The sequence below is a fragment of the Alexandromys fortis genome, unplaced genomic scaffold (genome assembly GCF_014885135.2).
Source record: "Alexandromys fortis isolate MF-2015 unplaced genomic scaffold, M_Fortis_MF-2015_v1.1 scaffold_149, whole genome shotgun sequence".
NCBI lineage: Eukaryota > Metazoa > Chordata > Mammalia > Rodentia > Cricetidae > Alexandromys > Alexandromys fortis.
Window position 1 is genome coordinate 653,422 of NW_026068025.1, and position 25,042 is coordinate 678,463.

Sequence of the window (25,042 nt, forward strand, 5' to 3'; positions counted from 1 at the left end):
TTGAGTTCCTGCTGGAAGGCTGCACCTCTGTTATCTGGTTCCGGGCTCTTCCACTGTGGATTCTGCTCCAAACAGGTCTTAGGGTTCTCGGCCTCCATTCCCCATTTAGAGTGTAGTGAGAAGGAGGGCTGGGCCTCTGGGGTCAGGTTCCCCGGTGGATGGATCGGGAGACTCGCACCTTTGCCGAGCGGCACTACCGGGACCTCGAGGGCCGAGTCCCTGGCTGCGGGGGGCCTGCACCCAGCAGTGTGACCTTCATTCAGTCGCCGGACGCCTTCTCGTACGCCGACTTCGTGAAGGGCTTCCTGCTGCCTAACCTGCCCTGCGTGTTTTCCAGCGCCTTCACCGAGAGCTGGGGCAGCCGGCGGCGCTGGGTGACGTTGGCGGGGAAGCCTGACTTCGATTATCTGCTGCAGAAGTATGGTAGGGAGCCGGCGGCCTGCCTGGGGAAGTCGGAGCAGATGGGGAGGCGTAGACCCCGGGATGGGAGGGTGGCCTGGACAGGACAGACGAGTGGGATCTGGATAATTCGCCCAGAGGGTGGCAGGAGCCCAAGGGGGTGAACTACACTGATGACTCTGCCACTTCTGTGCCCACCCTCTCGCTGCAGGAGACGTGGTTGTACCGGTTGCCAATTGTGGAGTGCGGGAGTACAATTCAAATCCCAAGGAGCACATGCCCTTCCGTGACTACATTAGTTACTGGAAGGAGTACATACAAGGAGGCTGCTCCTCCCCGAGGGGCTGCCTCTACCTCAAGGACTGGCACCTGTGCAGGTAACGGGGCAGTCCCTAAACGGCGAGTGCAGGTCTCCTTGGTAGAGCATTCTAGGTCATTCCTCCTGCACTCAGAGGGGTTACCTCTCCAGCAAGTTCTAGTCTGTCTCAAAGCTGGTGGGAGGGAGCTTCCTGGGAAAGGTCACCACCCAGCCCAGTGGACTGTCATGAGGAAAGTAAGTGTTTTTTGAATGGGTCCAGGTGGCGTCTTCTGTATAATGTCTGAGCAGGTTCCTCTCAGATCCTCTGGGGCTCTCCTCTCCGTGAACCCACTCCATGGTTGTTCTGGGGATTCTTGCCATTGCCTGGCCCATTCTAGGTTCTCAAAAGAGCAAGTGCCCTTTCTACAACCGCTCTTGCCCCATTCTGAGAATCCCTTAAAGAGGCGCTCAACACCTGATTAGCCTCTGCTTCTCTCACACATCAACTTGTGACAGTTTTACTTAGGAGATTTTGACTTCGTGATGGTGCAGGAGTGCAGAGAGTTTAGTAAACTTCGAGATTTGGATTTTGCTATTTTTCCAGGCTGGCCACACGTGGTCTGTTTCTTCCCCATCCCTTTTCTCTTACCTTCTCTCTTTGTTCTCTCTCAGCATCGAGAAGCGATACTCCCACCCAGCCCATGGGTCTACTGAAATGATCACGCCTCTAGAGTATGCTCCGTTGCTGTGATATGCTACAGTGGCCGTGCATTTAGGCACACTGCTGCCCTTTTATTTTTGGAAGTGCTAATACTAAGGTCTTGAGCATCTAAACACATGCTGTTAATACATTTTTAAATTTATGGTATTTCCAACTTGGACAAGTCAGTACATAAGATCGTTGTCAGAGTTTTGCCTGTACCTAAGACCTCCAGCCCACATGATGCTCACTTTGAGAACACCACCACTCCCTCCATGGTGGCCCTGGGACCACGTGCTTTCTCTGACTTTCACAAGCACAGACGGTTGTGTTCAGAACCCCAGCAGAAGGCACACTGAACAGTTGAATTCCTGTATCGCTTGTGTGCAAAATAAGGCTCAGGACTGTAGAGTGGGATGGAATTCAGGCCCCTGCAATTTCCACAACTGACCAGATGCAAAAGAAACACCAGCCTCTGGCTACCCTGACATTCTACTTGCTGGCCTATGCAGGAGCTGGGTAAAGTGTGACCAGACGCTGGTCCTAGATCTGTATAATGTTTGAGCAGGTGCAGATGGACTCACAGGCCTAATACTGTCGTGTGTCTAAGTTTGAGATTTTAGGTAAACATTTCCATTGGATTGTTTTGTTTTTTGTGTGGAGGAGGTAATGAATATTTCCCAACTATTATACTGGCATATTTATGCTAGAAAATTGATCATTGATGTAAATTCAATGTTTGCCTGTGCTTTTGTCTGGAAGACCCTGAAACCATAAGGGCAGAAGGAGGCATGGAGTTGCATAATGAGGAGGCCACAGGGGAAGTGATGCCTGAGCAGAGTTTAATAGTTTGCTGAGTGCTCAAAAGCAGACAATCCTGATGTTTGAACCTACAGATAATTTGTTATGGGGCTCTGCCTATCTCCGTCTCTTATTGGGAGTTACAGGAACATGAATCTGGATGCTTTTTCCAGCATGATGTTGATGGAGTTGTGCCTTCTCTGAGGCTGATGTTAATATGATCCAGTGTTTGGGGACCCAGTGGTGGGTTTTGAGGCTCTCACACCTAGGGCTGTAGCCTGGATTTGCCAGGTAGTGTTAAGCTCTCTGGTATTGGTGAAGAAAAGGAGGAACTGGGATGCTGCTCAACATTTGTGCAAAGCCCCAGTGACCACGGCCACAGTGGAGTACCTAAGCACGGTATCCCCAAAGTCATTTTATCTTCAGCATTCTGAACCGAGCAACTTGAGGTTCAGCTCAGGTCCTCAGAATCTGCTGCAGTCAAGCTGTCCACCAGGACTGGGTGATCTTGGGTGGCCTAATTTGACGCAGGTGAGCCTGCTGGGATAGGGCACAGAGTAGATTAGCGCTATACCGCTCCTGTTCTTTCCTCAGAGACTCCTTGGTGGATGACTTGGAAGATATATTCACCCTGCCTGTGTACTTCTCATCAGACTGGCTGAACGAGTTCTGGGATGTCCTCAATGTGGATGACTACCGCTTTGTCTATGCGGGGCCCAGGGGCACCTGGTAAAGATGAGGTGGGAGGTGTGACCATCTGGGGCATCTGCCTAGAGGCCTATCAAAAAAGCCAGGGTCCACACAGGACTCCACAAGACAAACCAGAAGCCCTTGCTGTAGGTCTCCCTTCCATGCGGACATCTTCCGCTCCTTCAGCTGGTCAGTGAACATCTGTGGGAGGAAGAAATGGTTGTTCTTCCCGCCAGGACAGGAGGAGGCCCTTCGTGACTGCCATGGTAACCTGCCCTATGATGTGACTGCCCCCGAACTCCTGGACACTCGCCTGTATCCCAGGATGCAGCACAGCAGTCTACCCCTTGAAGTCATACAGGAGGCTGGTGAGATGATTTTTGTGCCCAGCGGATGGCACCATCAAGTGTACAACCTGGTAAGACTGCACATGACCCTGCTTCTGCCAGGCCCCCTTCCTCTACACCCCCAACTACCTCTCTAGAAAGAAAGCAGTACTACTCCCCTGCAAAGGCTGGACACAGCAGGAAAGCCACAGTGAGACCACGGAGAGCTAGCTCATCCGCTTGCCCTGTTCTAATTTGGACCCTCCAGCTCTCATCCAGACGTGTTAGCCCCATCATGAGATGGGGGTCAGCATTTCCTGGCTTCCGAGGCTGGGTGTCTGCTACCTCTGCTGTGACAAAGTACTCTGACACAAGCAACTCAGGGGAGAAAGGGTGTATTCCACGTTCATGGTTGTGGGGAAGCCAAGACAGGAACTTCAGACACCAGTCACATCACAGCCAGTCAAGAACAGAGAGGCATACATGTTTACTTTCTCGTTTGTGCTCAGCTCAGTTTTCTGCTCTTCCACAGTTCAGGACCCTCTGCTTAGGGAATGGTGGTGCTACCCACAGTGAGCTGGGTCCTCCCACATCAGTGAAGACAAGCTCCCCACAGACACGCCCACGGGCCAATCTAGTGTAGACAGTTCCTCACTGAGACTATCTTCTCAGATAAGTCTAGACTGTGTCAGGGTGACAGTTAAGTGTCACACCCACAGAAAGCACCAAGCCTGGTGGACGTGGAACGGGATTTGATTTGCCCACCAAAGGTGATGCCTGCTGATGCCTCATGGAGCTTTTCCTCTGCCTTCCAGGACGACACCATCTCCATCAACCACAACTGGGTCAATGGCTGCAACCTGGCTCACATGTGGCGCTTCCTGCAGCAAGAACTCCAGGCAGTACAGCAGGAGGTCAGAGAGTGGAAGGACTCCATGCCTGACTGGCACCACCACTGCCAGGTGGGGTCAACCAGCCCAGGCTGAGCCAGCCAGTGCGGATGCCAGGGCCAGGCTTCATGATGCAGACCCTACTGGCCACGCTCCTGGCTCTGTCCCTTTGCCTCCGGGTCCCGTCTTAACCCTGACACCTGGGTGTGTGGGAGGGATCTTTGCACCAGAGCAGTCTGAGTCTGGATGTGACTCCCAGGCCTTACTTTCCTTTTCCTCTTGGCCCAGGTCATCATGAAGGCCTGCACGGGGATCAATTTTGAAGAATTTTACCATTTTCTCAAGGTCATCGCTGAAAAGAGGCTTCTGGTCCTGAGGCAAGAACTGAAGGGGGATACAGGGGCCAGCACAGGCCTCGGGCTGGGCCTGCAGCAGGCTGCATTTGATGTTGGCCGCCTTGCAGATGTGCTGGCCTCTGTGGTTGCACATCCTGACTTTCAAAGAGTGGACACGAGCGCATTCTCCCCACAGCCAGAGGAGCTGCTTCAGCAGCTGGAGGACAGCGTGGCTGCTGCTGAGGCCCTGTAATGCTCCACAGGTCATGATGCAGGAAGAGTTCCGGAGGCAGCCTCTTGCCCTGGGGCCCTTCTGAAGTACAAGCTACCCTTCCTTGAGGCTTAGGATGTGCCCCAAGGCTGTGCAGGTGCAGTTCTGCAGGGTGGGCAGACATAGTTTTGCCCATCAAGTGCTGTTTTCCAGCATCTAGGCCCTGAATCTTGAGGAAGGTCCAGCCATAATGGGAGTTTAACTCATGGGGGCTAGAGGGATGTTCACCTATTTGGCCTATGGCCTGCCAAGAACTTGAATTGAGTAGTGATTATGAAGCCAGGTTTCCTTGGAGCCTTCTAGCCTCTCCTAGAGATCCTAGAACTCTGGGTAAGGCCTCCTGGAGATGTTTTTGGAAGAGCCACTTGAAGCTTAGAGCACTGACTTCAAGGCACAACTGGTGGTGCCCTGCGGAGTGGCACTAATGCTAATTAATTTACCCTGTGAGCTGCAGGTTCTACAGACCAGGTATGTGTAAGAACTTGGATGGGGGCAGGGGCACCTGTATCTCTGCCCTGCCTGCCCCACGGACTACTGGGGAGCTGCGGAAGCTCTGGCTAGGAGGATATCTCTTGGTCTTAGAATAAAGGGGAAGAAAAATTATTTATTTATTTATTTATTTATTTATTTATTTATTTATGCCCTCAAGCTCTTTGCCAGATAAACAACACCTCCTGTTTCAGAGTCTTTACCAGCAGGTTTTGAGACTGTCCAGGGAGTCTCAAAACGTGACCAAGCACATAGGCTTGCCCAGGCTCTGCCTTTGAGCGCCTGGGTCCTTTCCTATGTGGAGACACAAGTGGCCCAGTAACTTAATGGGGCATACTCCAGATTTGCAAAATTAAAAAAAGTTAACACCCTGGGCCTTGTGTGACAGACACTAGCTACTATTTCCTCCCATGACCGTCGTAACTAGAAATGATAGTTAAGTCCCCAGTCAGATTAACAAGCCAGGAGGGGGCACGTGTTACACAGCTTGGCAGGTAAAGGTGCTTGCTGTGCAAGTCTGTTGACCTGCGTCTGAAGCCTGGAATCCATGTGAATGTGGAAGGAAGTGTCGGGGGAGAAGGAGCCCCTTCGTCTACCTCACAGACTGCCAAAACCCTTGCTTACACCAAGGCTGCCACACTTGGATGCTTGTGTAAGGCCCTGTGCTCAGTTGCTGTCTGTCCAGCCTTGGACTATTACCACTCTTGTTGCTGGCTCTTACAGCCAAAACTTAGTTTTTTTGTGATATAATAATCTCCTTATTTTGCCTTTGCAACTTCCTGTTTCCCCAACCACCCTGGGTACAGCCTTAGTTTACTGACACTTGTTCCCACTGTGACACTGCTATTTACAAGACGTAACGTTGTTGACATAAATATCCTCCACCTAGTTACCCCACACGTGTAAAGTGTTAATGAAATGACACATCCGAATCTAATCTCAAGAAGGGCTTCCTCTCTGCAATGTGGTGCTCCTGGATCCAGCCCCAACTATTGACCAAAGTGTTCAACCTCTATTTGGAGAAATGGAGACAAGCCCCCACTCCTCAGGTCAGAATCTGACTAAGGGTGATGAGTGGGCTGCAAGGATGTTCTAAACAGTTGAGATGGAATGAGAAAAATGAGCAGAATGCAGGTAAGAACACTAATGATTTCATATGAAGGAGAGAGCTGTAACCCTCTCCCCACCGATCTGGCTTCTGTTCCCTCTAGTCAGCATTATCTAACTGTGATTCAGAAATACTAATTAAATGAAAACAAATATTTTGACCACATTCATACAACCTATGTATATTGTTACAGTTCTATTGTGACTCTTACTGTCCTTTATAAATTGTGATAGGAGCCAGGTGGTGGTGGCACACACCTTTAATAATCCCAGCACTCGAGGCAGAGGCAGGCAGATCTCTGAGTTCGAGGCCAGCCTGGTCTACAAAGCGATTTCTAGGACAGCCAGAGCTGTTAAAGAGATAAACCCTCCCCTGAAAAAAAAAAAAAAAGGAAAAGTTTTAATTCTAGGTTGAGTTTTTATTAATTTCATCCAATCCTAGCTGAAATGAATATCTAAGAATTAATAGATTATTGCTGAGGAAGGAGCAACAGATGCTAAAAGATATTTGTTTATAAATGCTGCTGAACTAATCCATCGTAGGGATTTTGATGCCTTGACTTTGAAATTTGGATCTAAGGACATGATACTTTGGAAAGGAGTTTCTTTTTTTGTTTTCACAGAGGATGAGACCCTGTTCATTTCTTCTATTCCAATATGGTATGATGGATCACGCCCTCCTGAATGGTTGCTGTGAATACCTTCAGAAAATTGCTTCGCTCAACTGCCAACAGATGAAACTAGCACACAGGTTATACCATGAAAGACCTAGTTAACGACGCCCCCATTCAGCAGGAAGCAGTTTGGAGAGAAAAATCTGCGCCCATATTCCCAAATATTGTTTATAAATGTTCTTTTACATTTAAAGGGGGAGATGATATAGGTATGAATAATTTACATTGATATGGATTTTGCTTTAGTGATTTAAATTTAAGGTTAATTTTGTAATGCATATAGGTTGTTAATGAATAATCATTAATAATAGTTAAGTTTGTAGTCATGTTAGTTAAGATTTTCTAGATGTACATAGATATATTTTAGATAGCCATTCTTCATATTTTTCAAAGATTATAGAATATGGCATTTTAAATGTTTTAACAACTTAGGGCTTTTCATGACAATGAGACACTCTGCTCCTGGCAGCACCAATCTACTTCAAGAAGAAGATGGGCATCGAAGAGGATCCTTATGGAGTTTGATAGCCATTTGGGCAAGAAACTGCTCTTGCCTGGACTACTGCATAAACTGGACAAAGAGAACCTGCAGAGAGAGGACTGCTGAACTTGCCTAAAGGTGAGATGATCTTTCGGGTTCCTGATTCATGAGAGAGCCTGCAAGACATTCTTCAGGACAAGCAGATAATGACTGCCTTTGAAATTTCCTGCTTTGTGGAAATGTCTGCTGGAAACTATGGGCCTGTAGGCCGAAGATGGATGCCCCAACGGTACAGAGGAACTTTGGGTGACTGTCCAGGCAGCGAGATGTCTCTGTCATTTCTAGAGTTTGAGAGTTTGCTTATTTCTTATTTGCTTAGGTAATATTGTATCTTTCTGGACTGTTTGATGGAGTTAAGAATAGTTAGCTATAGTTATAGTTTTCCTTAGTTATGATATAGATTATTGTAATTTTTACTTGATAACTGTTTTGTTATATGTAATTTTGCTATGTAAAGTTAAAGCCTTTTTTTTTGTTTAAACAGAAAAAGGGGAAGTGATGTGGGAGTGTTATATCAATCTGTTGATTTCATTGGCTGAGCAATAAAAGAAACTGCTTGGCTGGCCCATAGGTTAGAACATAGATGGGAGGAGAAAACAGAATAGAATTCTGGGCGGAAGAGGAAGTGAGGTCAGACTCTGCTCTGCTCCCGGAGAGACCCGACAGCTCTGCTGGGGCAGAGACGCCATGCTCAACTCTCCCAGGATGGACAGAGGCTAGAATCTTCCCGGTAAGCGCACCTTGGGTTGCTTACACACATTACTAGAAATGGGCTAGTCCAGGTGAGAGAGTTAGCCTAGAAGAGGCTAGATAGAAATGGGCCAAGCAGTTAAATGAATACAGTTTGTGTGTTGTTATTTCGGGCATAAGCTAGCCAAGCGGCCGGGGTGTTGGGGACGCAGCCCTGCTGCCGCTCCTATTTCAACAGATGGCGCCCGAACAGGGACACTCCCACATCAACTCCTAAACCCACTAAAGGAAAAGGGACCAGGTGGAATGGGCTCTAAATAAAAGCTTAGACCTTGATTCCACTTGCAAAGTTTGGTCCAGAGTTTACCCATGATTAAATTAGCTTATGAACAGATTACCTTAACCTGTTCGTTCCATTTTGTCATAAGTATAATTTAGGTTTGTATGCCAAAGTACTTTATAGTACTGTATTGCTCTGTGTACTGCTTAGTTTTTATCAACTTAATGCAACGTATACATATCTCAGAATAAAGAATCATAATTAAGAAAATGCTTCCCTAAGATTGGCATATGGGCAAATCAGTAGAACATCTTGATTAATGATTGAGGTGGGAAGACCACCCCACTGGGGAAGGTACCACCCTGGGCAGGTAGAACTACAATGTCTAAAAAACCAAACTAAACAAGCTAAGAAGAGCAAGCCAGTGAGCAGTGTTCCTCTATGGCTTTCAGTTCCTGCCTCCAGGTTCCTGCCCTGTTTGAGTTCCTGTTACCTGGAAATGTAAAATGAAATAAACAGGCCAGGCGGTGGTGGCGGCGGCGCACGTGGTGGCGGTGGTGGTGGTGGTGGTGGTGGTGGCGCAAGCCTTTAATCCCAGCACTCAGGAGGCGGAGGCAGAAGCAGGCGGATCTCTGGGAGTTCGAGGCCATCTTGGTCTACAAGAGCTAGTTCCGGGACAGGCACCAAAGCTACAGAGAAACCCTGTCTCGAAAAAACAAAAAACAACAACAACAACAACAAAAAAAAAACCACATTCTAACCTGTGGTGGTTTGAATGAGAATGGGTGGTCCTTATAGATTCTTGTATTTGAATGCTTGGTCTATAGTTGGTAGAAGGATCAAGAAGTACGGCTTTATTGGAGGAGGTATAACTGCGGGTGGGCTTTGAGGGTTCAAAAGCCCATCCTATTTTCTGTTAGCTTTCTCTGCCTCCTACTTTTGGGAAAGGATATAAGCTCCAGCTCCATCCCTGCCTGCCACCATGCTCCCCACTATGATGCTCATGGACTCCAGCCCTCTGGAACTGTAAGCCCCAACAAATGCTTTCTTTCAGAAGTCGCCTTGGTCATGACATTTTGTCACATCAATAGAAAAAGAACTGAGATGCTCCCTAAGTTACTTTTGGTCAGTATTTCATCACAACAATAGAAACTTAAGATACTCTATCTTAATTTTCGGGGAGAGGGGTAGGGGCAGAAGCAGGTGGGTCTCTGAGTTTGAGGCCAGCCTGGTCTACAGTATGAGTTCTAGGAACCCCTTCCTTTTCTCCTAATAGCTTAAGATAAAATGAAATGTCTATTAATAGAGAATAAAGGTGGGCTCCGACACTCTATCATCAACAACATGTAAAAACTATTTACTTTCCCAGAGCACTGAAATCATACAGATAGAGTCAATGTTGTGTGTCTTCCTCAATTGCTTCTCCCTTTTTCAGACAGGGTATCTCACTGAACTTGCAGTTTATGCAGTCAGCTAGTGGTTTGCTACAAGCTCTAGGGATCTGCCTTTCTCTACCCCACTGGCACTGGATTACAGACCTGCATTGCCGTATCTGGTTTTTTATGAGTGCTGGGGATCTGAACTCAGGTCCTCATGCCTGCATAGCAAGCACTTCACCAATATTTTCCCAGCCCCAAGAAAGCAACATCTGGGCAAGGGATGTAAAGCACCTCAGTTGGTAGAGTTTGCCTAGTATACTTAAAGTCCTGGGTTTGACTCATAGTATTGAATAAATCAAGTATGATGGTGCCCATCTATAACCCCAGAAGTTTAAGCCCAGCTGGGCTACCTGAGACCCTATCTCAAAGGAAAAAAAAATCAAGACAAAAAAAAATGATCTAGCATGGTGGCTCATGTCTTTAATCCCAGCATACAGGAAGATCTCTGTGAGTTCCACGCCAGCCTAGTCTACATAGTGAATTCCATGATAGCCAGGGCTATTTAGAGAGACCATGTCTTAAAAAACAAGCCCAACTGTTTGCTGCCTGTGAGAAACATACCCAGTGGGCAGATTCGGACAGGAAGAGTACGAATGATGGAGGGAAAGAATGGAACAAATGCAAACCTAAGCACGGGCAATAGAACGTGCCCATCATCAGGTTTGCTGCCTTCTCGCTGAGGAGACTAGGAAGGTTTCGCTTTTCTCTCCTGCTTCTCAGTGCTGGAGTTCACGAGGCATGACAGGTGAGCGATGAGTCACTCTCCGTCAGATCCACAAGACAAAGTGTTATATGGGGCCAGGTCCAGCCTTGTCAGCTGAGGCATGCAAGCTCAGACAATGAATGACCTCGTGAGGCCGAAATTATACAAGTGCAATGGGGGAGAATCTGGGAGCTGCCTTCCAGTCATGTTGAGTCACCCACAGACCACACCCAGCTAGCTGCTTCCTCACACCAGGCATGATCTGCCAGTGCATGTGTGGGAAATTCCCAAGAAGTGGCTGCATTTCTACCAAACCTCTGAGGAGTTGAGACTGGAAAAAACAACCAAACAATCTAAGAGGAAGCAGACAGTGAGTGATCCTCTACACCTGCCACACCAGTGTTCTGCTCCGGCTCCTACTCGGCCATACAAAGGCTATCCAACTTTTCCTCCCAAGAGTCCAACCACAGCTCCCAAGTAGAAGTCTCTGTGCTTTCCCATCGTATAGGCTCAACGTTGCAAATCTGTGTCTTAGCCACAGCCAGATTTATATACCCATACTGATTCTTAGGGTGGTCTCTTACTTAGCTGGTGAAGAGGAAAGGCAACTGAGACACGGGGAAATAAATATGCAGGAGTCTATGACCCCCATATCTACCGGGTTTGATAGTAAAGCTGGGGCAGAAGAGTAGAGCTTGTGCATATGAACTGCATTATACAAACTAGTAACTATAAGTGATAAACAACCCAGGAAAAAAATTCAGGGAAAGCCCACGCCAACTGAAGCTTAGGCAACTTAAAAGGGCACACTGCATAAATAATATAGGAAGATCCCAATGTGCTAGAGAGCGGGAACATTCAGCCTGACCTTTCCCCAGCTATGGCCCACCTCCCTTCTGGAAAGTACTCTTCCTTATAAACATTCTCTGCTTGTGTCCCTGTACAGTTCCTTGTAGGGTGCCCTCTAGATCCCAATAATTGCCTACAACTGAGCCCAGCCTGTGTTTTCATCTTTGCTTGATGTCAGCAGAGTCCATGAGTATCCTAACAGTCTAGACCACAGCAGTTCATAAAGAGTTGTATGATTATGTAGTGAACACAGGCATCCAAAGGTGTGTGGATTCTCAGACATCAAGAGTGGAAATAATGATATTTTGGTGGCAACTATCATTAGCTGTGCTACAGGATACTGAAAACTATCCCAAGTCTTCCTCAAGGACAAACATAGGTGATGCCATGAGCTGATGCTTTCAGGCATGTGAAGACCTTCCATGGGACCCAAGACAAATGCAGGATACGTGATTGTGGCACCACTGGCCAAAGTTTTGATGTCACAGGATGCCATGGAACCTACACCAGGTCTTATGAGACAAGGCTGTAGTGTGTGACATGGTAATTCCAGAATCTAGGTTCTGAAACACAAAGGGTACCTTCCTTAGGTGTGAGATGAAGTAGGTACCGGGGCATGTAGCACTTTAACCACTTTTTGTGGGTATGAGACCTAGATGAGGTCCTCTGGAAGCCTCATGGTATAAGCCCAAGTAGTGCCAGGACTTTTTTTCAGAATCTTTTAGGTCTGTTTGCTCTGAAAATCTTCTCTAAAAACTATGGGACATGTAAAGGATGCATCTGGATTTATGATTCTGGTGTCCAATCTCTTGCAGGAGTAAAATGAGAGACCTTCTTACATCCCTTGAGTAAAGATGGTGCTAGGCCTTAAAACTTTAGTATGTGCAGTACTACAGGATGTGGATAGGATGTCTGTAGATCATATATTGGTGGTTTTGTGGGGACCTGATCTAAAGCTTTGCTAGCCATATGCCCAGAGCTGCAGAATAGGGCTTTCAGGAATCTGCAGGAACAAGAATGGGTGACACTGAAGTTTGTGTGTGTGTATATATATATCCCTGGCTGTCATGGAATTCCATATGTAAACCAGGCAGCAGGCTGGCCTCAAACTCACAGAGACCCTCCTGTCTCTGCCTCTCCAGTTTTGGAATTGAAGGTGGGTACCACCGCACCCAGTTGATGCTGAGGATTTGATATCAGATGCAGTCCCAAGGCCATGATTTCTACCTGGTAAAAAAAGAGCTGATGCTGAATATTGGGGACCCTGGTAACCATGTTCCTGGAGCAAGAAGTAGCTGGGGGTGGGGGGTGGTGTAGGCAACTGAAATGCTTTAATCTACACACTGATAAGATTTCAATAGCAACCAATGTAGTAAAATAGTGGTTACATATATTTTAATTACATACCATATAAACTAGTTATATAATATATACTACTCATGTACAAACTATACTGTATCCTACAGATACACATATACACATGCATACACTGTATGTACTAAATAATACTATATTATTCCAAGATACACAAATCTCTTTGAATACAATTGTAAAAAGTCTCAACAAAATTGTATCTAATATAAAAAGACACATTCCAAGCTTTAACCCAAAAAAGCAAAGTTTTCACATTGTAAAGTCAATGTAATGCATATCCATCTTCAGTGTGAGTTATCATGTACCTTTCCATGAGAAATGAAGCTGGGAGACTTTCTGTGTGCCCAACAGTCTTTTTCTAAACGAGTTCTTTTGTGTCTTTGAGTGAAAATGGAAAAACTGAAGGCCTTCTGACATTTCTTACACTCAACCTTTCCTCCAGAGTTCTTCCAAGGTTTTCAAAAACTGAAAACCTAACCACATTATCAAAAGCTCCAGGCTTTCCCCCTCTATTTGATGTCTTTAAAGAAAACTGAAAAACTGAATGCTTCCCCCACATTCCTATTCAGTTTTATCTGGTATGTATTCTTTCATATAATCTAAAAGAACTGGAGCATCTAAAGTCTTAACCATTTTTCTCACATACACAGGGTTATTATCCAGTGTGATTTTTGTGTCCTTTAAAAGAACCAAGAAAACTCTGTTTTCTTTTTCATATTCCTAACAATCGCTTTCTGATGATTTGCTGTCCAATGAGTATTTCAGTTTCTTTGAAGGCAAATGGGGATATGTGATATTTCATATTTATTTGTACTCAAAGGATGTTTCTCCAGTACAAGTTCATTTATGTTTACAAAGGCAATTTTAATGGGTGATTGATTCTCCATTGCTTTCATTAGGAGGGATACTCTCCAGCATAACTTCCTTTATGCTTGAGACTACCTGAAAGAAAGATTTGCCACATTGTTTCCATTCACCTTGTTTCTTGCCTGCATGAGTTATCTGATGTGCCCTAAACAGAACAGGACTGTGAAAGGCTTCTGACATACCTCGCATTTAAAAGGCCCATTTACAGTGTGCTTTACCATTTTTATTTAAAAGCCTGTGAGAAACTGAGGATTTGCCAGAATTTCCATGTATAAGACTACTTAGTAATCAATTTCAACTGGAAGTGAAGGCTTCCCCACATTATATTCACAGGGTTTCTCCCCAGTGTGAGTCTGTTCATGTTTCCGAATAGAGGTGGACCGGCTGAACGCTCTACCACACTGTTGACACCGATAGGGCTTTTCTCCAGTATGGATTCTTTCATGTATCTGAAGAGAACTGGAAGCACCAAACCACTTGCCACACTGCTTACATGGGTACGACTTTTCCCCAGTATGAGTTCGCTCATGTTTTCGAATGTAACTGGGACAACTGAAGGCTTTGCCGCATTGCTTACACACATAGGGCTTTTCCCCATTATGAGTTCTTTCGTGTATCTGAAGTGAAGTGGAGGAACTAAACCATTTGCTACATTGTTTACACTTATAGGGCTTCTCTCCAGCATGAGAGGTTTGGTGTCTTCTAAATACACTGGAGAAAGGAAACACTTCCTCACATACACTGCATTTAAAAGGCCCGTTGCCGGTGTGCTTTATCATGTGTGTCCGAACACTTGTGAGAGAAAAGAAGGCCTTCCCACACTGTTTGCATTCATAGGGCTTCTCCCCACTATGAGTGCGTTCATGCTTTCGAAAGGAACTGGAACAGCTAAAGGCCTTCCCACACTGCTTGCACTCATAGGGCTTCTCTCCAGTGTGAGTTCTTTCATGTTTCCGAAGGGAACTGGAACAGCTGAACGTTTTATCACACTGCTTGCACTCATAGGGCTTCTCTCCAGTGTGACTTCTTTCGTGAATCTGGAGATAACTGGGACAATTGAAGGCTTTCCCACACTGCTTACACTCATAGGGCTTCTCTCCGGTGTGAGTTCTTTCATGTTTCCGGATGGAACCGGAACAATTAAAGGCTTTCCCACACTGCTTGCATACATAGGGCCTCTCTCCCGTGTGAGTTCGCTCGTGTTTTCTAAAGGAACTGGAGTGACTGAAAGCTTTCCCACATCGCTTGCACTCGTAAGGTTTTTCTCCTGTGTGAGTTCTTAGATGTATTCTAAACTCACTGGGGAAATGAAAGGCTTTCCCACATAGCATACACTTGTAAGGTTTACCTCCGGTGTCCGTTGTCATATGTCTCTGAACACTCATTAGAGAAATGAAAGAGTTCCTGTACTGTGTAAATTTATATGGCTTCTCTGAGTATTCTTCACTTGCACACAGGTTGTATCCGGAGTCAGTTATGATGTGCCTATTAAGGAACGAACAACACATGAAGACTTTTCCAGACAAATCACATTACATGGTTTTACTCAACTAAGAACTTTTCTTTTCAGGTTAAGATTTGGAATCTCAGCCAGGCTGTGGTGGTGAAGCACACTTTTAATCCCAGCACTTGGGAGGCAGAAGCAGGGGGATCTCTGAGTTTGGGGCTAGCCTGGTCTACAGCATGAGTTCCAGGACAGCCAGGGCTATACTATGAAACCCTGTCTCGAAAAACAAAACAAACAAACAAAAATTTGGTATCTCAGTGAAATTTGCCCACATTGATTTTTATAATCTTTACTTTCACAGAATCTACCATATGGCTTCTATACAAAAAGAGACAAACACATTATTGATGGTTGGTTTATTACTGATTTTTCTATTCATTAATGTCTTGGACCTACATTATAACCAATATCAGAGAATAAGACATATCTTGGCATGTCTTAATTATTAGAAAGTAAATGGAATAATCTCTTTGAAACATGGCTTTCCCAAATCTATTATCTAAACAGTGATATTCATATAGTTTCTTAGTACTTTGTGGAAGTCAACTACCTTGAAAAAACAGAACTGTGTTAAACTGGAGAGAGAGAGATCGCAAACAACTAGGAATAAAATGCATAAAGTTGTGCTTATTTGTTTGCTTTGTTTACCACAGGTCACATGACATGCTAAAGTCCCCTCGGTGAACATCTTACCCTTTTGTGAACACAAATTACCTTAGATTTATCTCGGGATTTTTGTCCTCCTCAATGTTCTGGTCTTCCCACCCGTTCTCTAAAATACAGACCAAGGAAAAGCACTATTAATTAGGAACTTCAAAAGATTAATAGTAATTTTGAAGTTCACTGTACACTGAAAATATTCCCATTTATTCATAAAAAGCCGTCCCTTTCCACATTTCAAATTGATTAAAAAAATTCCTAGGGTTTTTTTTTTTTTAACTATTAAGTAAAGAAATGTTATCATTCTTACCTATAAAAGTCAGGTTTCTAAAGACTTCTTGCATCACGTCTGTGTAGAGATTCTTCTGGGAAGGATCCAGCAAAGCCCACTCTTCCTGGGTGAAGTTTATAGCCACATCGTCAAAGGCCACTGAGTTCTAAAATATCCCACAATGTGTATTGGCGGCTGGGTAAAACTTACACCACTAGGGCTCCATACTTTGTATGTAGATGTGTCATATGATTTGCTGATCTAAAAGTTTATGTATGTAGTTGTTCACATACTGCTGTATTGATATTATAATTCAACTGAAGCACTCAGAAAGCAATAGCAGACTAAAAACACCCTTTCATTGGCAAATCCAGGGAGTAGGCTGTTTCTTGATTATCACTAATTTATCATTGTACAGTTCATCTCCAATACATGTGACTAATAAATCCTACTATCTGCTCTACAAACAATGCTAATGTTTGTACTGTGAGAGTTCTAACTGTTGGAAGTGACAACTCACAAAACTGGACCTTTGCTGATGTTGTCGTGGACCTCAGGATTTGGGAGGAATTCTAAAAATCAAAGTGTTAGGGTAACTAAGAACAATTAGAATCCTGGGTGACTAACTTATAGGAATTGAAAAAACAATACAGATTTTCATATGAAATTATAAGGCACTCAGATACTACAAGAATCCTAAAACACAATAAGACTAGTACTTCTTAATGCCAAAACTTGCCTCTTAAAGCAACAGTAACCAAGATGATTATGTAACAACACATAAGTAATGACACAAAGAACATCATTATATGGACATCCACAAGAGTCCAGGAAGAATGTGCTCAGGAAAATGGCTGTGAGATGCTACAAGCACACATCCTCCACAGAAACATGAAAGTACAAGCAGAACCCTCAGAAACAAGTTTGTTAAAAATTTAAATATTCTCAAACTGTGTATCAACCACATAAATGTAAACAGAAAAATCAAAATGGCAAAAAAAAAAAACCCTTGTGCAGTGTCTACTCATGCTTGTTTTACCCTGTCTCTGATATGCTAACGGTCTTCTGGACAACAGCCTAAGTTCCCAGCGCAGGGCAGGGTAGATCTCATTTTACATCGAGTAAACAAAAGCCTCCATCTACCTGGAAAAACGAATTGCTGTTTATATCCACAATGATTCTATACCACCTAAACTCTGGGAGAAAAAGTTGCAGTGATGGTTTCTTTCAGAAATTAAAGTATTCAAAAGTACCCAAGTATAATGTAAAATGGAGAACGTTCCATGTTTCCCAAGAAATTTTAAGGACAAAAAAAAAAAAAAAAAAAACCAACCTGATTATGTGTTAAAGGAATGCCCGTGGGCTAGAGAGATGGCTCAGTGGTTAAGCCTGTTCTTCCAGAGGACAGCGGTTCAATTCGCAGCACCCACATGGCCGCTCACAACTGTCTATAACTCCAAGATCAGATACCCCCACAAAGACATACATGCAAGGCAAAACATAAATTCAGGCAAAATGCCCCGTGCACATAAAAATAAACTATTAAAAAACAAAAAAGGAATGCCCTCATCTTCCCATCCCCTTACACCCCCCCCAAAACTGAAAGAGGTGGCCTTTTGTTGTTTCTTCTAATTTTTCTGTTTTAGTTTATGACAATCACAGAAATATGTCAAAACACTGGCTGAATAAATAATAAAGGACAACATAACAAACTGACTTTGCATACACAATGTGGTCTCTGCAAAAATCTTTTAGAAACGGTGGCTGGAGAGATAGCTAAGCAGTTCAAAAGCACCTCGGCTCTCGCAGAGGACCCAGATTCAATTCCCATTACCCACATGGCAGCTAACACACCATCTTGCCTCCAAGGTCACTGCATGCATGTGGCACACAAACATACATGCAGTCAAAAAAAATACCCATACACATAAAATAAAATGTTTTTGCCAGGTAGTGATGGCACACATCTTTAATTCCAGCACTTGGGAAGCAGTCTCAAAAAACCAAAAAGAATGTTTTTCAAAAAGAGTTTTTTGTTTGTTTGTTTTGTTTTGTCTTAAGAGCTAGGTTTGGGGATACACACAATTAATCTCAGCATTCAACAGTTAGATCTCTATGAGCTTGAGGCCAATCTGGTCTACTGAGTAAGTTCAAGCCATACAAGGCTACACAGTGAGACCTTGTCTTTAAATAAAAAATTTAAAAGAAAATGTTTTGGACAGTATATTCAGTCCATAAATGGACACAGCTTTCAACGAACAAGAACAGATAATAGAGAAAGTAGGGAAACTGATTTTCAGTTATCCCATATTACAAACCTCAAATGTCCATTTTCCAGCTAAGGAAAAAAAAACACCAAGAATAGAGGAACAATAAGGAAAAAATTTGAGATAAGCTATCTTTGAGAAACATTTGACACTACAGTCCATGAATGCTATGCTCACTAAATAAGACTTTTTAAATGACCAGCTGTGAAGCAGAAGGTCAATTTATATGGGGAAAAACTTCTAGAATTGAAATGTCAAATGGAGAAATTCAGTTACACTTAGAAACACCAAAATACTCCTTCTTGGTAACGGACAGGTCCAACAGCCAGGAAAGCAGTGATGGTAACAGTGTTAGTCAACACCAGCCAGGATTTCACTGATATTTCTAGAATGCTACAGTCAACAGCACAACTAAATGGTAAACCACATTCTGAGTGACCAAACACACCGTAACAAGCAAGTACATAAAGTACACTCTAAGAACATGTGAGCACTGGGTAGAAATCAGTAACAGAAATGCAGCTAGAAAACCTCCACACTGGAGATTCAACCACAAAGCACAGAATCCCGTGTGAATTAAAGACAGTCGCCTGAGGAACCTGAATAGTTCAAGGAGACAAGTTCATCATATGAAAATCTGTGGGATACAGTACAGGCGGTACACAGGAAACATTCAAAGCATCAAATGCATACATTCTTGAAGATTTAAAATCAAACACTTAATCTTCCACTTCCAGGAACTTCAATGAAGGGTAAGGTAGTCTGTATCAACCCAGGGAAAGTGAGGAGGCAACAATGAATTTGTAGTTAAGAAATCAAATGAGGGGCTGGAGCGATGGCTGAGCACCTTGTCAGTGAGATTTCTAGCACATTGAGGAGCTCAGGACTGCCTGTTAACTCCAGTTGCCGGAGGACCTAATACCTTCTGCCCTCCACAGGCACTGTCCTGGCACAGAAACTCACACACACACACACACACACACACACACAGTCAATAAATAAAAAGGCTGCGCAGTGGTGTACACCTTTAATCCCATGATAAGATCCAGGACAGACAAGGCTACTTAGTGAGACCATGGCTTACAATAAAAAAACAAATAAACCAAATGATTGGGCTAGGAAATGGTTCAGGGGGTAAGGGGGGCACTTCCTCTAAACCTGATGATATGAGTTCAGTTTCTACCTTCCTCAGCTGTCTTCTGAGATCTCAGGAATTTATATATGCTCAGGGGAAGCAAAGAGTTAAAAAAAAAAAAGTAGAAATGAAACTCTACTTTCTGTTGAAATCTGCTTCTTTCTAGTTTCAAGAATATTTACTGTGCCAGGTGGTGATGGCCCACCTCTAATCCTAGCCCTCCGAGGAGATGGATCTCTAAATTCGAGCCAGCCTGATCTACAGAGTGAGTTCCAGGACAGCCAGAGACAAACAGAGAAACCCTGTCTCAGAAAAACAAACAAAACTTTTACCTTATTCAGCTCTGAGTACTCTTCACACTTAATGAAAAGCTAATGTTCAAGTAAATGACAACTGTTTGACTCCAGCAAAGGAGCAGTTCCGAAGACAAGACAGATCTGTCGGGATCCAAGGTCAAAAGGCCATTCTCTCTTCCCTAGTGCTGCTGAAATACTCAAGGTTCGCACCTCCTCGGGAGACTCCAGACCGTACTCAAGCAGACTTAGTTTGCTTTTCAGGCTTCTGTCCCACTGCACTGTGTGTAGTGGTGTTTTCTTCCCATTCCTTTGGGAGAAAGTTTCCTCCCTTAACAACCGAGAGGGCAGGATATATCTGCAGACCCTCATTCACCAAGTGTCCTAGGAGTGGAACTAAGCTCTCAGGGGGCACAATGTCTCTAAGAATTAACTATGGAGATGGGGACTGTTCCAGGAGATTCCTCCAGCCCCAGGGCTTCCAACTGCTCCCCTGAGAGGTTTCACCCAAGACTTCAGACTGGTGTCTAAGAGGACATATGGCAGCTATAAGTAACTTGCCAGCCTCCGGCAGTTCTGAAACCTCCGTCCATTACCAAGAAGAAATGAAAAATAATGAGTCCATTTCTATTTATTAAGCAAGGAAAATAAACAGTAATGGTTGTCACTTTTTAAACCTCTTAGACTAGAAGTTGGCACTTGAGAATCCTGGGAATGAAACAGGCACTGAGAAACCGCGTTGGGGGGCGGGGGCTGCAGAACTGGCCCAGTGGTTACAGCATTCGCTGCTCTTGCAAGAGACCTGGAGTTCAGTTCCCAGTAGCCACTTGGGGCAACTCATAACTGCCTCTGTCTTTAGCTCCAGGGAATCTGAAGTCCTCCTCCTACCCCCACAGACACCCACACACGTGTGCGCAAACATACACACATAAATAAAAGCGGGACACCTCTGCCTTCACTCTGCGCCTAATACCTCTTTTGGGATCAACCTAAGCATGTAAGTATTCAAGTAGTGTCTGTCTAACCTATTCCATCTTCAAGGCTGAAGCCATAGAGGTAAGTTATAGTCCTTAACCTGCAGCCACCTAGGATCCAAGGAAGAACAAACCTCCCCAGAAGCAGAAGTTATCTCCAGCGAGCCACCTAGTCCCCTAGAGGTCTTAAGTGAGCTGAGACAATGATGGGCGGAGCCACACTTTGCATGAAGCTGCTCTTTAAGCTTTTCTGGTCTGGTCCTTCTCTATTTCCAAGGCTCCCGTTGAAGATGAGCTGGGGCAGCGGATGTCACTGAACCCTTCATCTGTCCCTCTTCTCACTGTACCCACACTAACGAAATCCCCACTACCCATCTCTAACTGGCATACCGGGATGGGTGGCCCCAAGACTAGCTGGGGTTTTGCCCTAAAGACTCTTGAAACAGGAAAACCCTGGAATTTGGGGGATTCATTGTGAACCCCGGGAGCAGCCAAACTGAAGGAGAGTGGACTGAGAGAGACCCTGCTTCCCACGCCTCAGGAAAGCTCAGCCGTGGCTGACCCGCGGTAGCGCACAACCAGAAGCCAGCGCCCCAAGCCCAGAGGTGGGTCGGCCAGGACGCCGCGGGGGCCGATGGGACGCGAGGGGACCCGCCGCCCAGACCACACAGAACCGGGGGACAGCAGCGGGATTGGGATGCGGACCCCGGTTACGGAGGCCTTCCCCGAGGCTGGTTCTGGTTGGATGTGGCCAGCGTCAGCCGGAACGCTCACCATTTCCGAATTTCTGGCGTCCCGCGCCGTCTGCACCTCACAGGGACACTGGCTACAGTGGGGCCACCTTAGACTACGGTGAGCTCAAGACACCGAAGCTAGCGGAGGAAACAGAATGTGAGCCAAGACTGAATAGTGAAAAGAACCAAACACCGCGAGAGTGCAGCCACCTGCCCCGCCCCTCTCCTCCAGCTGCAGCCTGATTGGACAATTCCACCCTGATAGACAAGTCCTAGGGCACGCCCCAAGGCCTGAATGACAAAGGATGTAGGTAATCCAACCCTTGAATTAGAGAAACTGAGGGTCAGGTTTCTTCTGCACACTAGTGATGGGCCTGCCAGGACACGCTTGCACTTGATCTATAGAAGGCATAGCCATGACTTAATAATGTCAATACACGCATGCTATTCACAACTGGAAATTGCTAATATGACAACTGTTTAAAATTTTTATTCTAGGGGATTGGAGAGATGGCTCAGCCGTTAAGAGCACTGACTCCTCATCCAGAAGACCTGGATTCAATTCCCAGCACCCACATGGCAGCTCACAACTCTCTGTAATTCCAAGACCTAACACCCCTAATACATACATGCAGGCAAAAACACCAAAGCACATTAAATAAATATTTTTTAAAAAATATTCTAAATACTTTGAGACAGGGTCTCATGTAGCTTGCCTCAAGTACAGTTCAGGCCAAACTTGAACTCTTTTTTTTGTTTGTTTGTTTGTTTTGGTTTTTCGAGATAGGGTTTCTCTGTAGCTTTGGAGCCTGTCCTGGAACTAGCTCTTGTAGACCAGGCTGGCCTCGAACTCACAGAGATTCGCCTGCCTCTGCATCCCAAAGGCTGGGATTAAAGGCGTGCGCCACCACCGCCCGGCCCAACCCTGAACTCTTAATGGGCCTGCCTGCACCATTTGAATGCTGGGATGTCACATGTGCCGTTATGAGGGGTTACGCAGCACCAGGATCCAGCTGAGGGCTTCCAACATGGACTCTGCCAACTGCACCACAGCCCTCGTTTTGAAAATTTAGATGTTGTTATCTCCCTAGTTTGAGGAGTGTGATGGCTAATCTTGGTTGCCAAGCTGCTGCATCTGGAATCAGCTAAACCCCAAGCAGCTGAGCACACCTGTGAGGGATTTTTCCTGACTGGATCATTTGAGATTGGAAGAGCTACCCTATATCTGGCCACACCTTGGTGGCAGCCTAGAAGGGAACTTTCGCCTTTTGCCTGCTTGCCCTCAGTCTCACCGGCGAGCCCATCCATCCTGCTGCTGAAGCATTCCTTCACTGATGTTCGAACCTACTTCTTTGGTATTCAGGTGAATGCTGAAGACCAGTGGAGACATCTAGCCTCAAGGGTTGCACAACGATCGGATTCTTGGGCTTCCTGTTGGGACACAGCTATTGTTGAACTTGTTGGACCTCAGCCTGTAAACCCCAAACCACTCTAATAAATTATATCTGCTATCAGTTCTGTGCATGTGGAGTGGTGGTTTTCTACCTTCCTAACGCTGTGAACCTTTAAGACAGTTCCTCAGGGTGAGGTGACTGCCCCCAACCAGAAAACTATTCCCTTGCTACGTCATAACTGTAATTTTGCTACTGTTATGCAACCCAAAAGAAGTCGTGGCCCAAGGACTGAGAACCTGTATTCTAGAGATCCCCTGACTGATGTGGGAGTGCCATATATCAATCTGTTGATTTCACTGGTTAAGCAATAAAGAAACTCCTTGGCCCTGATAGGTTAAAACATAGGTGGGAGGAGTAAACAGAATAGAATTCTGGGAGGAAGAGGAAGTGAGCTCAGACTCGACAGCTCTGCTCTCTGGAGCAGAGACGCCAGGCTCTGCTCTCCCAGGCAGCTCCGACCCAGGATGGACGTAGGCTAGAATCTTCCCTGTAAGCGCACCTTGGGGTGCTTACACATATTATTAAAATGGGCTGAATTAATATGTTAGAATTAGCCTAGAAGAGGCTAGATAGAAATGGGCCAAGCAGTGTTTAAATGAATACAGTTAGTGTGTTGTTATTTCGGGCATAAGCTAGAAGGCGGCCGGGGTGCTGGGGACGCAGCCCCGCCGCTCCTATTTCAACACCTGACTAATACAAGGAGGTAGCCTAAGCTTTGAAGGGAAGGCAGTCCTTTAAGACTAATAGATATAATAATAATAGGCCAGGCAGTGGTGGCACATGCTTTTAATTCCAGCACTAGGGAGGCAGAGGCAAGCAGATCTCTGTGAGTTCGAGTCCAGCCTGGTCTACAAAGCGAGTTCCAAGTCAGCTAGGACTATTATAAAGAGAAACCCGTTTTGAGAAAAATAAAAATAAATAATAATAATGGATAATAGAAATTAATAAAGGGCCACATCTGTAGCTTTACAATTTCTAGAAACAACACAAGAAAGTTAAAAGGAGCAGGTTAAGCAGAGTGGTGGCGATAGAAGGCTTGGGAGCTGCTTTTCATCCAGCACTTAAACAAACCAAAGAATGCATAAAGGACAAAGAGATGTGAGCAAAATTCCTTAATTTCTATAGCATGTTTCTAAAAAATATATGTGAAACATATGGTACATTTTCATTTTTAAACAAAATACCTCTTTTTTGTTGTTAATTTCTGTGAAATTTACTCTACATTTTAACATTTCTGAACATCTCAACCACAATCCAGGTGTTCAGAACCCCACCTCCCACCTTCTCTGGGCAACCACAGGCAGGAATGACTGACTCTCAAGCCTCTCAGTCTCTTCAACACACACACACACACACACACACACACACACACACAAAGTCGCACCTCAACCACCACCACCATCCCTTTTGTTTTGTTTTTTATTTTTCAATGCAGGGTTTCTATGTGTAGCCCTGGTTGTCTTGGAACTCACTCTGTAGACCAGGCTCGCCTTGAACTCAGAAATGCACTTGCTTCTGCCTCCCAAGAGCTAAGATTAAAGGTGTGCGCCACCTTTGACCATTGCCCCCCTTGTGTGCCAGAAATGAGAGAATTTTTTTTCCCTGCTAATCTTTTTCTTCAGGCAGAGACAAGAAAGCAGAGCATGCAAAGTCTCCGTTCCCACATGGCATGATGGCGCTCATTCCCTTCCCATTGATCAGACAGCAAAGGAAAAAAGGACGATGGGCCCACAGGTGGGAACCGCTGCTCTCTTTCTTCTCTATATATGTACTAAATCTCTCTCTCTCTCTCTCTCTCTCTCTCTCTCTCTCTCTCTCTCTCTCTCTCTCTGTGTGTGTGTGTGTGTAAAGAACATAGCATAAAAACCACTTTGTATAAATCAAAAGTCATTTTGTGTGACTTGGAATAACCAGGCAGCTCTGGTAAGACCTGGGCTTCAGAAGCAAGCTCCAGGCAGGCCACCAGTAGCCCAGGACAGGCCTTGGTAGTCTAATGAACTAACCCCAAGGCGGTGTTGATTTGC

The 25,042-nt window shown here is 45.1% G+C and overlaps 2 protein-coding genes across 4 annotated transcripts; one reads left to right on the forward strand and one right to left on the reverse strand.

Moving 5' to 3' along the window:
* Positions 1-8,761, forward strand: Jmjd4 (jumonji domain containing 4). The gene is made up of 6 exons (XM_050163674.1): positions 1-423; positions 611-776; positions 2,793-2,927; positions 3,039-3,306; positions 4,030-4,176; positions 4,393-8,761. Exons 1-6 carry the CDS (start codon positions 159-161, stop codon positions 4,690-4,692), a joined length of 1,281 nt encoding a protein of 426 aa, XP_050019631.1. The 5' UTR covers positions 1-158; the 3' UTR covers positions 4,693-8,761.
* Positions 8,762-12,850: 4,089 nt separating this feature from the next.
* Positions 12,851-21,749, reverse strand: LOC126514600 (zinc finger protein 709-like). 3 transcript variants are annotated; one of them, XM_050163594.1, is made up of 5 exons: positions 21,605-21,749; positions 16,201-16,327; positions 15,945-16,002; positions 15,072-15,208; positions 12,851-13,798 (listed from the first exon to the last, which is right to left on the reverse strand). In XM_050163594.1, exons 1-5 carry the CDS (start codon positions 21,605-21,607, stop codon positions 13,752-13,754), a joined length of 372 nt encoding a protein of 123 aa, XP_050019551.1. In that variant the 5' UTR covers positions 21,608-21,749; the 3' UTR covers positions 12,851-13,751. The 3 variants fall into 3 exon arrangements, with proteins under 3 accessions (XP_050019551.1, XP_050019550.1, XP_050019549.1); XM_050163593.1 differs by having other exon boundaries at positions 12,851-15,208; positions 16,201-16,285; positions 21,605-21,745; XM_050163592.1 differs by having other exon boundaries at positions 12,851-15,208; positions 21,605-21,743.
* Positions 21,750-25,042: the final 3,293 nt, after the last annotated feature.

Bases quoted from the DNA above. Each gene is read 5' to 3' on its own strand.
- LOC126514600 (XM_050163592.1), bottom strand. The intron at 16,003-16,200 runs GTAAGAATGATA...TCTGTATTTTAG, and splicing joins TAGAAACCTGACTTTTATAG to AGAACGGGTGGGAAGACCAG. The intron at 15,209-15,944 runs GTAATTTGTGTT...GTTCCTTAATAG, and splicing joins AATCCCGAGATAAATCTAAG to GCACATCATAACTGACTCCG.
- Jmjd4 (XM_050163674.1), top strand. From the start codon at position 159: ATGGATCGGGAGACTCGCACCTTTGCCGAGCGGCACTACCGGGACCTC. The intron at 2,928-3,038 runs GTAAAGATGAGG...CCCTTGCTGTAG, and splicing joins GCGGGGCCCAGGGGCACCTG to GTCTCCCTTCCATGCGGACA. The intron at 3,307-4,029 runs GTAAGACTGCAC...TCTGCCTTCCAG, and splicing joins ACCATCAAGTGTACAACCTG to GACGACACCATCTCCATCAA.